At 35.5% G+C, this 15321-nt stretch overlaps 1 protein-coding gene across 7 annotated transcripts in view; it reads left to right on the top strand.

The window, feature by feature from the left end:
• The window catches only part of CEP128 (centrosomal protein 128), a 202878-nt gene that overhangs the window by 159781 nt on the left and 27776 nt on the right, over positions 1-15321 (top strand). For all 7 annotated transcript variants that reach the window (XM_087952040.1, XM_026664338.2, XM_087952034.1 and 4 more), the window contains exon 20: positions 6565-6588. In XM_087952040.1, coding sequence (XP_087808166.1) covers positions 6565-6588 — 24 coding nt within the window. The remainder of the gene's footprint in view (positions 1-6564; positions 6589-15321) is intronic.

Below are 15321 nucleotides of genomic sequence, written 5' to 3'. Positions count from 1 at the left end.
CTCAGAGCTGACAGCAGATCCAACCGACAATCAGATGCTTGTGTTAAATCAGGCTGTGCTGAAGCTGACTAGTGCTGAAGCTGTTTACTGTTTGCTGCAAGAAGACAAATTGCTGGGAGGCGGAGGCAGATTTTTTTTTTCTTGTTTTACTTCCTAAAAGGCTAGGTGCGTCTTATAATCCAAAAAGCATGATAGTTTCTTCCACTTCTCATGAAATACTTTTCAACTAAAACAGCTCCTCTAACTTCTGTTGCAGTGTCTCTGTGTGTGTTGTGTGGGTGTGTGAAATGAAAATTATGTTATTGCACATATATTGAAAACGTGAACACAGGCACATATGTACACTCATATTGAGGACTGTCTACTACTGTCTATTGCTACTTATGACTACAGTTGAGTCCACAATTTCTGTTGCTAAGTGAGACAGTTGTTAAGTGAATTTTGCCCCATTTTATAACCTTTCTTGCCACAGTTGCTAGGTGAATTACTACAGTTGTTAAGTTAGTAACTTAAAGTGAATCTGGCTTCCCCATTGAGTTTGCTTATCAGAAGTTCGCAAAAGGGGATCACATGACCCGTGGTGGGTTTCCAAAAGAAATCCTACCAGTTCGGTGTGAGCGTGTGCTTTGCACGCGTGCAATGTTTGCAACTTACCTTGTGCTGCAAGCCCTGCGTGTAAAACAGCTGACGCCCGGCAATCGGCTGTGCCACGCGAAGCAGCTGAGGTTGAACAGCAGGAAATAAAGGTAAGAATAGAGCCGGAACAGGTGGGTGGGCCCAGCAGCTGATTGTCAGAGCAAACCGATTCACTCACAGATGATCCTTGAAGCTACCGATTCCGCCGAACGGGTAGAATGCCACCACTGCCCAGGACACTGCAGCAGTCATAAATCTGAGTCAGTTGCCAAGCATCTGAACTTTAATCGTGTGACCATGGAGATCTAGCAACAGTCATAAGTTAAAAAACGGTCATAAGACACTTTTTTCAGTATAGTTGTAACTTCGAAAGGTCACTAAATGAGTGGTTGTTAAGTTGAGGACTACCTGTATTCAGATTGCAATGGTATGTTGCAGATATACATTATATTTTGGAAAATAATTTTTCAGAATCCAGAAAATAGCACTTGACAGAATATAATCCAGCATTATCTCTGTTAGTCTATTCTTTGTGGAGACATTAGATATATGGAAGCCCCTAGAGAAGTTTTACCTCAATTTAATACTGAATGATACAGACCTAACAGCATTATGTTATTTAATAATTTTGAATGTATACAATAATTTTAAGGCTAACACTCTTATTAGGAACCTCACAATTGGATAATTATGATGGGAGGTAAAGTCAGTAGACGTATTAAAGTAGCTGATATTGTTATGGCTTCATGATTGAGAAACTGAGCAAACTTTTAAAACATACAATACATCTTTGTACTAATGTAGTATATCTTCTTATTTTGGTTAATGTAGGACAGTTTTATAGGTTTATTTATTAATGTGTTATTGTAAAGAAATGCTGTTGAGCTCCTCCATGGACTTGTGTAGGTGGGTAAGACACATGTGGATCATAAAATGTTTAAAGTTTACATATGAATCTACTGGCATCCATGTTCATTCATACACTCTAAAGTTGTATAGTTTTTCCTAAGCATTGTCCAAACCTTGTGTCCAGCTTAATGGACATGGAATACTGGAATGCTGACACCTTATTCATTTAACCAGTTCTTATTATGTCCTGATTCTTTTATTCACTAATCAAGATCATATACCACTGCAAGGAGGGATTCAAGTTAAGGAAGTAGTGGGGAAAAGGCTGAAATAGCCCAATAATGCTTGAACATGCTTTTTAATATAAATTTTTATTGAAAGTTACAAAAATCATGAAAATTAACTTGAACGAATAAAAAGTTAAGGTAGAATAAAAAGCAGAAGAAAGCAAAAAGCAAAAGCACAAAAGAAATACAAATAAATAGGAAGAAGCTTCCAAACTCTTTGCAGAAAATAAAAGTACAATTACATAGTAATCCTATATTATGATTACAAAAGAAAGCTTATTTTTCTATTGTCCAGTTTTTTTCTAATCATCAAGAGTGGTGCAGTGGTTAGAATCCAGTATTGCAGGCTAACCCACTGCCCATTGCCAGGAGTTCAATCCTGATAGGCTCAAGGTTGACTCAGCTTTCCATCCTTTCTAGGTCGGTAAAATGAGGATCCAGATTGTTGGGTGCAATAGGCTGATTCTGTAAAATGCTTAGAGACGGCTGTAATGCACTGTGAAGCAGTATATAAGTCTAAGTGCTATTGCTATTGTTATCAAAACCACAAATGATAACTACATTTTTTTCTGTTTTATGCAAAAGGTCCATAATGGGGTTTCCAGTTAACCATGAATGTAGATAATGTTTTTTTTTCTCTATCCAAAAAGGTTAATTTAGCCATCTCCACAAGGTCCACAATCTACACCAACTATTGCTTTGTTGTGAGTAGTAACAAAGCATTCCACTTTTATAACAGTTTCACTGCATAATGCTTGAGTATAGTCAACATTCATGGAACGTTGCATGTCAGTTAAAAATAAAAATGGGAAAAAGTGTAGATATGAATGAATGAATGACATGAATGGCATGAATCTCCATTTAAAGATCTATATCAATGGTTAAGGTTTATCAATGGTTATATCAATGGTTAAGGTTTGCCATTCTGTGTACTATAACTGGAGCCTCTTGAATAGACAAAAATCCACAGATTACTCCAATATTGTTGAAAGGGGATGTTGATTATTTAAAAAAATACTTTTAGGTAATTATAAGGGCTTGTGAATGGCTATATTTCATCAGCTAAAGGTTTTGTACTTCCATGTCCACTGTTATTTTTTTATGAAACAAAATGGCTGGTTAAACTAGAAGCAGAAAGGTGCTGTGCCTTACCTTATTATAGATTGCAAGTCACTTATGCATATTAATCCCACTAGTTTCTGAACAGCATTTATATCAACTGAGCTGCGTGTCATATTTGTAAAATGAATATGGTCAAATATTTGGTTGATGTAATGCTGTGAAGCATTAAATATTAAAAGAATTCACATAGGGTACAATATAGTGGCAACTGGCAACTGACATTTTTACTTTCCCAATCTGCTAATTTGTTCCATTTTTCATTTGTTAAAAACAATTTGTCTGGACTTCTGGTTTGAGCTTCTTCAGCGACAGACCGAAGCCTCGTCTCTGTGAGGCTTCGATCTGTGCTCGCCGCTGGAGCGCCCCGAGCTGGCTGGTTTCGGGGCTAAGCCACCCCATAGAGGTGGTGAAGAGGGGGCAGACTGCCAGCAGGGTTGAGGAGAACTGCATCTCTCCTCCCCAGCTGGCCATTACTCCCTTTCCCGAAGGCGGTTGCAACAGTGGTCAGAAATGGCCACCACAAAGAAGAACTCGACCGGAAAAGAATGTGCAGGAGGAAGATAAGAAGAGAAAGTTTTGGTTGACCGGGTCAAACAGCAAAAGCAACAAATAAGGTACCCTGGAATTGAAACTGTTAAAAAACAATAACATTGTTCCCTAAGAAGATTTTTAAGCTGCGAAGGAGAGAGAAAAGGAAAAAGAATTGGTTTTCTCCTTTTCCTATACTGACAGCTAAGAGACTTAAGCAAGAAATTGGGAAAAAAATTAACTTTGACATCAATAGGCATTTAATGCTGAAAATAAAAAGTCAAAGGGATAATAAAGATTTCTGGATAATTAAAAGCTTTTGAAAACAGGAAAGGAGAGAAAAAGAATAAAAGGGCAGGATCTGGAAGGGAGGAGACTGCCTGGAATTAAAAAAAGAACTTACAGCAAAATCTCAACAAGACTTCCAAAAGATACATTCTAACTGAAATATCGCAACAAAAACCCCAGGAAGAGAAAGTCGAAAAAGAAATAAGAAGATATAACTCGGGACTATCTGGATTACTTGATGATTTCTGGATTCTTGGTTATTGTTTTGAATGACTAAAATCAATCGGGTGGTTGTTTAAAACTGTTTAAAATGGCTCCACTTTTAGAAGAACTGAAAATGGAACTTAAAAAGTACAAAGAAGATGCAGAAGAAGGGAGAGGTTCTTTTGGCTTCGTATTTCAGTTTTTAGAAATGGAGATTTGGAATTATGAGAAACAACAAGAAACGCCTGCAGAACAAGAAGATTGCGACAAAGAAGAAGCCATCTTTAATGAACAAGTAATCTTAGATGGGGGAAAAAAAGGAAAGGGGGAAAGAGAATGGAAAGTTTAAGATTGGGAAAAACAACTCTCCCCCCAAAAAAATACAGTAAAAATAAGTATAAAATCAGAAAGCAACAGAAGAGGGAAATGCAGAAGAGAGAATTAGAACTAGAGAGACAAGGGGGTAAAAAGGGGAGGGAGAAGATGAGAGGAAAGAAAGAAAGGAAAAGAAGTTATAAAGGACAGAAGCAAAATATAGAGAAACAGGGCCTATTTAGAGATAATGGGTGAAAACTTAATGGAAAAGGGATTCTGCAAAGGGACATAAGATAGTATAGTTATATGAGAAACAGAAATAATTTTAGAAAATATGAAACAATGTATGATTAAAATGTCTGATAAAATAGCTATCGTAATTCAGTGGAATGCTTGTCAATAAATAAATGTAACAAAAGGTATAAGTAATGATTTATAAAACATGTGAAGAGAAATAAGGAAAAATTAATTATGGAGATTATATGTGTTTTTAAGGAAGTATGATATTTAATTGAAAAGAAGTGTTAAAGATCTTAAGATTTTAATGATTATTAATGATAGAAGTGAACTGGAATGGAATGATGACTTATAATTACATATATTTACAATCTTTTTTTAAAAAAAGAATATAGTGTGTATTATAAGAATGTACCAAGCAGAATTCAATTGGAAGTTATGTATTATGTATTATATTGAAGGTCATAAACTTAAGGTATGTATTGAAGTTTAAATAAGAGTTGAATGGATGTAATTAAAAGATATAAAGGTGTTATACTCCAGTTAGTAACTACAGGAGAAAATTTGTTTAATGAGAAAAGATAATATGAAATTGAAACAGAACAGACAAAAGTATAAATATAATGATTTGAATTGAGATGAGATAATTAAAATAAAATTGAGAAAATTAAAAGAGGGGAAAAACTATATAGAAAATGTAAAATAGTATAAGATATGGAATAGAATACAAAAAGGAGCATGAAATTGAGTTTTGTGTCTGTATAAAGAAGTTCAACCCAGGACCATGCTATTTTCAAAAAAGATGTTTTACTTGTATTTTGTATGTGTGAAAACCCAAATAAAACTTTATTTAAAAAAAAACACAATTTGTCTTACTGAGGTTTCATTATGTAGTAATTGGAACTTTTAGAACTATTCCTTCAATAATATAGTTGCATGAAAAGATTCAGTATTAAACAACTTGTTCATGGCTTGCTGGCGTTACCTTTTTCTAACCAAAGAAATATGGGTGTTTCCCTAAAGAGAAATTTTGGGTACTGAATAAGAAATTAGATTTTCCTCCAAACAAAAAAATACAAACAAACCCCCAAGAATATTTAGAAACTCTATGTCTTTAATTCCTACTTTACATACCTTGAACATCAACAGGACCTGGAATGAGATCAAAGCATTATAGCATCCTAATCTATGCATTCCTGACTGAGCTTAATAGTAACTGCACTGATTTTTTCAGCTATATAAATAATATACAAGCTTGGGAAAATAACTTAGCAATCTCTCCTATCTCATGATAAAAGCTAGAATGTAAAATATGTAGATAAATATCACCTGTTCTGCCTAAAGAAATCATCAGTCCAAAATTAAGACATATATTTTGCATAGCCATTAACTATACATCTTTTCCTTCAATATCCATCATGTCATCCTAAAGTCCTCCAAATTGGGTTATCTTTGTATTTCAACAATTCACACCAATTTCTCTTGCAGAAATACTGCTTTTTTATCTTTGGACATATTTGCTATTATGATCATATAAATAATTATTCAATATACTGCTTTCATGAATAAAAATGATTGGGCTGGTGGCGTCTCCTTTTTTTGCTTGAGTAGAATGACCTAAGCTTATTCTCTAAATAAGGGATTATGGTCCTGTAGCAGAAGGTTGTATAGGCAACAAAGAAAACATAATTCTGAATAGAAAATGGGTTTAAAATGTGTGTTTCACATTCACAGAAGTGATAATTAATTTTAAAACGATGAATAGAAATACTTTAATATACAGTTAATGAAACTAATAATTTCCACTAAGTAAAACATTTTTTATTTCTATTCCATTGTTGCTCTGAAAGAAGGACTGGATTATTCTCATTGTACAATACTGTATTCAAATACTATAGTTAATATTTAGTATTATAATTAATACTATGATTAATAAAATAAAACAAATATAAATGCAGTAGCACTGTTTAATCATAAAAACAGCAATGCTATGTGGGCATATCGTGTACTAAGATTTGAGTGATGTACTACTTTTATGTCTTTGAATGATTTTGATCATGATCTTACTATACTTTCTCATTGTTTTCTTTCAATACAGGAGCGAATAACAGCATTTGAAACAGTAAGTTTTATTCTCATGAATTACTTTTAACTAAGGTTTTTCTTCATTTTGTTAAAAGATAATAAATGTTGAATATTAAAATAGTTTAACAAACTATCTATGGAGATTCTCAGTCATCCAGATCATGGTTTTACAAAATTGTGATCACCGTTTTATAAACTGTGAATCAATTTCTAAAAGGTGGTGTTATTGCCAATTGTGTGTGTATGCATGAGTGCACACATGCATGCATGCATACCTTCAGGTTACTGCTGATCCTAATGGTCACTGCTGGAGTAGTCCCTCAAATTTTCTTGACAAGATGTTGGAAGTGGTTTGCCATTGACTGCTTTCTAGGGCTGAGACAAAGGGACTGGCCCAAGGTCATATGACTGGTGTTGTGTCTAAGGTAAGACTAGAATTCATGGTCTTCTGGTTTCTAGCTTGTGCCTTAATCATTACACCAGATTGTGTCTTGCCAGTTACCTGTGATAAACGAAATAATATGTACAAAAGCACATCCACACAAGATCACTTAATATGGAAGTACATTGGTGAAGTCATCCATACTTTAAAGGTCAATTAAATAAACTGTTTATACTTGAAAACGATGAGTATGCTTAGTTTTTAATATTCCTAGCAATTATATATATTGCCTTTGGGAAACTGAAGTTGTTGACCTAAGTAATTATACCAATTGGGGTATGAAAAACTTTATTTGGACATCCATTTTGGAGTTTGGCAATAGTAAATTACATTTTCCCTTCAAGACAGAGGTTCTTGCGTTCTTGCAGAAACAAGTGTGTCTATAATCTTGCTGTTACTTGCTATTCAGACTCTTGTATAAGACAAAATAGATATTGCTCATCTTTTTGTCTTCCCGAACAATGAGTAAAGTACATGTGTGCACATGTTTAATTTATAATGATACACTTATATTAGACATTTTTAAAAAAATAGAATTATTGGCAGGTTTATTACTACAATGCAGAGAAGACAGATTGAAATGGATCCAATAAATAATAAATTTAATTCATAAAATCTTGAATCTAAGATGCAGCCATTTCTTGCATTTCATTATTTAGAATAATAATACCGTAATAGTAGTGGTAGTAAATAGTAAAATTAGGAAAAAGGTAATCCTCGACTTACAACAGTTCACTTAATGACCATTCAAAGTTACAATGTCACTGAAAAACATGACTTATGACCATTTTTACACGTACAACCGTTGTGGCGATCTGATCAAAATTCAGATGCTTGGCAATTGACTTGTATTTATAACAATTGCAGTGTCCCAGGATCATGTCATCGCCTCTTGCAATATTTTGACAAGTAGAGTCAATGGGGGAACCTGATTCACTTAACAATTAATGTTACTAACTTAACAACTGCAGTGATTCACTTAACAACTATGGCAAGAAAAGTTGTAAAATGAGGCAAAAATCACTTAACAAATGTTTTACTTAGCAACAGAAATTTTGGGCCTAATTGCGCTCAGAAGTCAAGGACTATCTGTAGTAAAAATAATACAACAAATTACATTATTAACTTGCAATGACCTTGCAACAAATGTCAAAGATAATTTAAATGTTTCTTTCAATATTTAAAAAACAAGAAAGAATGAAACAATTGGTCTATTAAAGATGGCAAGGAAGTGCCAGGGAGGAAGTGGAAATATTTAATTTATTCTTTGCATTTATCTTCACACAAAAGGAAAAAATAGCTCAACTTATAAAAACCAGTACTGTAAAAGACAGATTGGAGAATGCAAGTCAAAATAGGCAAGAAAATGGTAAGAGAACACCTGTCCACTCCAGATGAGTTGCAATCACCATGTGCTGGATGGATGCATCCCACGGTTGGATTACATCTCAGGTTTCTGAAAGAAGTAGCAGACATGATCTCAGAATCACTGAACCATCTCTTTCAAAGATCCTGCAGCACTGGGGAGCTATTAGAGGACTGGAAAAGAGCTGACATGATTTCTACCTCCGGAAAAGGAAAAAAAAATGGATCCAGGAACTACAGACTAACAGCCAGACATCAATACCTGGCAAGATCCTGGAAAAAATAATCAAGCAATTAATCTGCAAACCCCTAGAGGCAAGCAAAGTTATAACCAAAAGCTAGCATGTGTTTGAGTACAACAGATCATACCAGACAAATTTTATTTCATTGTTTGACATAGCGACTACATTAGTGGACCAGCAAAATGCTGTTGACATAATTTACTTGGTCTTCAGTAAGGCATTTGATAAAGTAGACCACAACCTACTACTTGATAAGATAAAAAATGTGGGTTAGATAGCATCTCCATCAGATGGATTAGTATCAGGCTGACCAACCACACTCATTGTTCCTTAATGGAAGTGATTTGACATGGAGGGAAGTATGCAGTGGGGTATCGCAAGATTCTATCTTGGGCCCAATGCTCTTCAATATCTTCATAAACTTCAGTGAGGGAATAGAAAGGGAACACATCAAATTTGCAGAAACACCAAGTTGGCAGGAATAGGCAACACTCCATAAGCTCAAGATACAAAAGGATCTTGACAGAACGCTGGGCCCTATCTAACAAAATGAAATTCAGTGGTGCGAAAAGTAAGGTTTTAAACTTGGGCAAAAAGTACACAAGTATGGAGCCACAAGTGTCTGGCTCAGTACAAGTAACTAGGAGTCCTAGTGGACAACCACTTAAATATGAGCCAGCAGTGCGAGCCAATGCAGTCCTAAGCTACATTAACAGAGGGATATAATCATGATAATGTGAAGTTTTAGTACCACTTTAAAATGTCTTGATAACTTTTGGTTGCCACAATATAAAAAAAGATGATTAGGGAACTGAAGCTGTGAAGAATGGTTACAGGAATTGGATATGTCTGTCTAATGAAAAAAGGACTAGGGGTACATGATAACAGCGTTCCAGTATTTGAGGGGCAGCCACAAAGAAGGGGGAGTCAATCTATTCTACAAGGCACCTGAAAGCAGGACAAGAAGAAATGGATGGAAATTAATCGAGGAGAAAAGCAACCTAGAAATAAGGAGAAATTTCCTGACAGTTTGAACAATTAATCACTGGAACTTCTGCCTTCACTGCTCCATTGAAGAAGAGTTTGAAAAATCATTTGTCTGAAATTGCATAGAATCTCTAGCTTGAGCCAGGGGGTTGGAGTAGAAGATCTCCAGTGTCCATTCCAACTCTGTTATTTTGTTCATAACTTTGTGAAGGAATTTTTGCTATATTCTCTTTTTTTATTCTGCTTCATATTGACACAAACTTTTAAAGAATTGTTTTGAACCTGGACATAGGCACTCTGATGTTATATTTGATGTATAATCACAGTTACTTTGAAAGATATCTTTCTTGGATCATCTTTAACATTACAGCTGCTAGGCAAGTTATAAGTAACTGTCTGTTGCTGTCACTGTAAATTATGGGCATGCTTCTTTATCTTTTGTTTTACCCCTAAAGCATTACTTAGCTGCACCCCAAGACTTTTCCATTTTTAAAAAAATGCTCATGAGTTTTTATTCTTCATCATCATTTCTGCATATTACACTTATGGCTTGCGCACTTCTGCTAAAGCCCATTGGGAGCTTTCTATAGGTGAGAAGTTTGGAGTAACACATACACCTCAATTGCATATGTTCCCAGCTGATATACCCACACAATTCTCAGGTCCTTGTCAGCTACTACTGCAAATTTTCCATGTTTTCTGTTAAGGATAACAGAATATTAATACTTCATTTTATTTTCAGTTGTCTCTGTAATAGGAAGATAAAAACAAGTTATAGAAAGATTGGAGAAATATTGAGACTGAAGGCATTTGCTAAGAAATAAGGAGGTCCAGTTCTCTTCAGGGTTTATAGAAATATTGATGCGAGGCATTGAACATAAAGATTTTTCCACCTTATCTAAGTGTTATTTTGTAAATGTGCTTGTCATTTCAAATTACTACCTGTTGATGGTCACTTGCTCTACTTGCTGTTTGGACAAAAAGAGCAAAATTGATTTTCAAAGCTATTGCCAGACAAGCACAAATTGATTTTCCTATGTGTAGATGCTTCTTTAGAAATAAACCCTGAGGAGAACTGGACCCCCTAATTTCTTAGCAAATGCCTTCAGTCTCAATATGCCTTAGATGTTCTCCATTTTTACCTAACTGTCTTTGTTTTAGTAGTGATGTGACGTCTTGTAGTGGCTTTGCCAAACTAATCCTACTGTCCTTTCCTAACCTTCAAAAAGATTAATTTGCTTGTCTTAGGATGTTCTGTATAGTTTATTCCTTCTTGGGCCCAACGAAGTGCCAAAACAGAAAGAAACCTTACTCTCAACTGAACTTCAAATGAAGGAAGTGAACTTCTAATTGAAACTATCAGGACCAATGACTCTCAGGTTATCTCTGTGAACTGTACAGCAGAAGCCACAATATTTTGATACCGGCACTCCTGACACTACAGTTCTAAAGATGATAGGCTGACAAGGTTGCATCATTCAGATGAAACATGCAGCTATGGGTTCAGCATAATATATGGGAACTGACAACCCACACTGAATTAAAAGCAATCCAGTGAACAATCCAGGGATTCTCCGAGTTGAGATCCTCTGGATTCTTATTCTTCTATGGCTCAAATCTTTGGTAATAATGTTCAGAGATGAACATCAGTACCATTTCTCTGGACTTTCGTTATGAACAAGGGAATGGTTCCCTACCAGTTAAAGGGAAGTACAGGGACTGATTCCACATTAATGATTGTTGCATATGTTACAATACATACCACAGATATGAATTCTGGGATGCTTATTAACATCCTTCTCTCATTTTGCCTCAATGTATCTTTATCATTTGACAAACTATTTTTATACCAAGGTCAGTTCCCATCATACTTCTTTGTATTCTTATAAAGTTTGTTATAAATTTTCTGGCTCCTTCTGGTTTCTTTTATCTGCCTCTGGAGTTCCAATTTGCTACATAGTTCTGGCATCACATATAACCCCACAGGCTGATACCAAAATGGTTATTAACAGAGGCGTGTAATCAGTCCATAAGGATTAGTTATTGGAATTAAAAGAACCTGCTTCTGAGAATCCTTTGATGTTTTTTTTTCCTTTGGAGGTCAAGTAGGTTTACTTCCCACAAAGCTCATGTAAAGCAGCTGCCTCATATGCCTGCTTCATATGCATGACCTATTCTTGCTGCTCAGTCTCCTTTTCTCATTGATAAATCTTTCAGTTTCTTCGGAAACCTAAACTCCAGTGTTACTTCCTACTTGGATTCATGGGAAATTTGCAAGGGATTCATTGAAAAAGCCAGACTATGATACCCATGATGTTGCACAAATTTCAGGAAAACAATAAGCATTCAGCACTAAATTTGCAAAGTGAAAGAAAATTATAATGCACAGTTCCATATAGTTCCATAAGATAAGTGGAGAGCAAATGGGATGTAATGAGATAGCATTCCTATTCAGCATCTGCCTCTCTGTTTCCTATTACAAAGTACCAAGCATATCACAGTTCTTTCATTTCCTTTGACTTCCATGGCAGGAGTTCCATATGGCAGCACTTAAGTGCTATCCTCCAGGGTAGGTATTCTGATAATTTGTTTGTTTGTTTGTTTGTTTGTTTTTCCCTTGGCATGGACTGGTACAACTTGCAAGTACTTTATATCTCTCGACAGTCATTTATCGGACAGATTGTGTTCACAACTTGAATTGGAATGGCACTCTACCTTTACCATTTCTTTAATGCATTGTCATCATCATTGAGGCGTATTGGAATAAATTGGGAAACATGATAGATAGCTCCTTTCTGGAGATGGTGGATTGCTGTGAATCTGTAAGGCATCCTAAAGTAGCTTGGCATATATCATGTCAATCATATATCTTCTGATATGTCCTCCATATCTAAAATTTTATATAGAGGAGATGTTTTTATGATTTAGTCTTATCTTACTTTCAAAGAGCATTTCTGAATTCCATTTTTGTTCTTATATATTTGTTTCTACACACTCACACGCACCCCACCTTAGGAACAGAATATAGCTCTCATTCTTGAAATGCTCACATAAATTTGATATTCTGTGTTGCACAAACTCCTTTTGTAGCTCATACATATATTTATGTATTAAGATGGCCAGAGGAAGAGTGATTCATTTTTTGCTTAATCCAATTGAATTAGGTCCTTATTGCCTCTCTCTCAAAAGCAGGTTCTCTCCATAGGCATTCTATGCAAGCTGTCTCAACATTGCCAGTCTATCTGTTGAGTAACAACTTGATTCTATCCCTGGATATTTATATGATTTTTAGACTGAAGAAGATACAATCTTTAACATTACAGCAGTATAATGTTGTCTTCCATATTAGCTTGACAGAACAGCTGCCTACTATTCTCAGATATACTTTCTACTTACCCATATATGTGGTACACACCATGATGATGAACAAGCTTACTAGTAGCTGTGGATCTTTGCATGATCAAAATCAGCTCTTTTTCCCATCCTCAGTTTCCTGCTTGGCTTGTTATCCTAGTTCCTGAACTGTTTCTTTAATCGAAAATAAACTGAGGAGAGAGTAGGAATATTATCAAAGTGTACACAGTTAGAGCCATACAGTGAAACCTCCGCTCACGACCATAATCCGTTCCAGGTTTTTGGTCGCAACCCAATTTGGTTGTGACCAGAAGTAAGACTGACTGCACATGCATGTACAAAAAAATTGGTGCGGAAGAGGAAATAGCCGCATCAGGGAAAATTGCCATGGCTGTGTTTGATCGCCACCCGAGGATGTGTTTGTGACCAGAGTGAAACATTTAGCGGACTTTTTGATCGGCACCTGATTTGGTTGTGATCAGAAGCGTTCATGACCCAAGGTTCTTATTTGTCATCCTGAACTGAAAAACTCCTAATAGGACTTCAGCATTCTGTAGATGTAGAATCTATATCTCTTGATACACATGCATCACTCAGAGCATCATTATTACCTGTAAACAACTTTTTCTTACCCGGCATTGGAGGTAAGAAACCCTTGCTGGAGAAGGTGCAATCATTTTCTTATTGTAATCTGGATTTATGGCTTCAAGACTAAAATTTTAAAAAAAGGTCTTTTGATTTACATCTGTTCTGTGGGACAACCTAGATCTGCCTTTCATTGCATATGCATCAATATAAGAAGGATTAACTGTTCACATGCCCTTTAAATATCCAGGGATTTTCTATAAAGTCATGGAAAATAAGCACCAGGTTTTATCATTCTCTGTGAAGATAGAACACCTCTTTGTGTGTAAATAAACTGTTATATTAGGAAAATTAAATTAATAGCAGTCACTGTATAATGGAAGAATGCAATTTTAAGTAAATGCTACTTCTGTTGGTCCAACTGGAGTTGGTTGACCCTTATCAGCATCATCATTGCCCTTTGCTCCCTGTTAAATAACAAGCAGACAAGTATGTTTGTTCTCTTCTGGATTCGTTGTACTGTATGCATTATGGCACATCATTTTCAGTTTCTGGGCAATAATTAGCAGTACTTAATCACTCACTGTGTCAGGTGCTCTCACCAACCTTTTTAACATTTTGTTCTGCATGATTAAACCTCTCTCTTTTAATAGAGAAAAATGCCATCGTTAATATGGTACTCAGATCTAATTTAGGAGATCATTGAATGTGTCTGTAAATTATTGCTTTTTTCTACAGGTCAGTCGAAATAAGGTTTCCCCCGCTCTTTTCTTGGCTTTTATGCTTTTATTTGCATGTCCTTTCACCCCACCCCACTCTTACCCATCTTCATGGACAGCAAAACTATTGTAGTGTAGCTGTTGTGTTCTTGCCTGCCATAATGAGAGCACAAAATCTACTCCTGCAACCAGGCTCATGAATCATACTAAAGTTTTTCACATGCTTTTTGAGTGAAGTGAATATTAACCTGGCAGCTATTTTCCACACAGATCATAATGCTGGTACTTAGCTGTTGGCACTGTTGTAACAAGCCTGAAACAAGCCTTCAGTTGTTTGGACTGCAATGAAACAAACAGACGTTGCCCTTTGGAAGCACATTTAAAGTTTCAGACACATGAAAAAGAAAATTCTAAGTTGTACGCTATACTCAATGATTTTGACAACTTGGAAAATTGTGAATTAGTCTAGAATAAACATAAGTCAGCATTCAGACATAGTAGCATCAAATGACTGCTTTTGGAGAAAATAAAATATCAGTGAAATTCAAATTTTAATGCATTTCATTATCATCGTTTATATGTGATGAAGGTAAAATAAATATATTTAATTTTAAAGAGAATGTTGTTTGGAAATCATGTGCTCTGCGGTTTCTTTCATATGGCAGAATGTTTCTGGAACATATTGTTTCTTTAAGGTGACTGCTGAGCATTTGAGCCCCTGTTCTGTTTTACACCGTTAACATTTCTGTGGCTGAAGGCTGCAGAAGAAGACCTGCTGAGAATCTGCTGTCTCTTTCAGATCATTCAACCTTTTCCAGCCCTTACAAAGACCAGGGCCACAAATGACTCTGGGAAGAAGTAGCAAACCATAATCTCATCAGAAATTAATGGGATGGAAAATCAAGACTTTGATGAACATAAGGCCACTATAAATGAAGCATACAATGTAAATGAGTGCAGCTTCTTTGTGGGAAAGATGCAGAAGTGAGCAATTTAATGAGGAACAGACATTGATAGACACCTCCAAGCCATTTTCTTTCTTTTTTGTTTGCAAAAAAAACCCAAACCCCAAGGTG

This window comes from Notechis scutatus, chromosome 1 (assembly GCF_049901735.1).
Source record: "Notechis scutatus isolate UNSWTSFEM ecotype Mainland chromosome 1, rNotScu1.2, whole genome shotgun sequence".
Taxonomy (NCBI): Eukaryota; Metazoa; Chordata; class Lepidosauria; order Squamata; family Elapidae; genus Notechis; species Notechis scutatus.
This window is presented reverse-complemented; position numbering and strand designations above follow the sequence as displayed.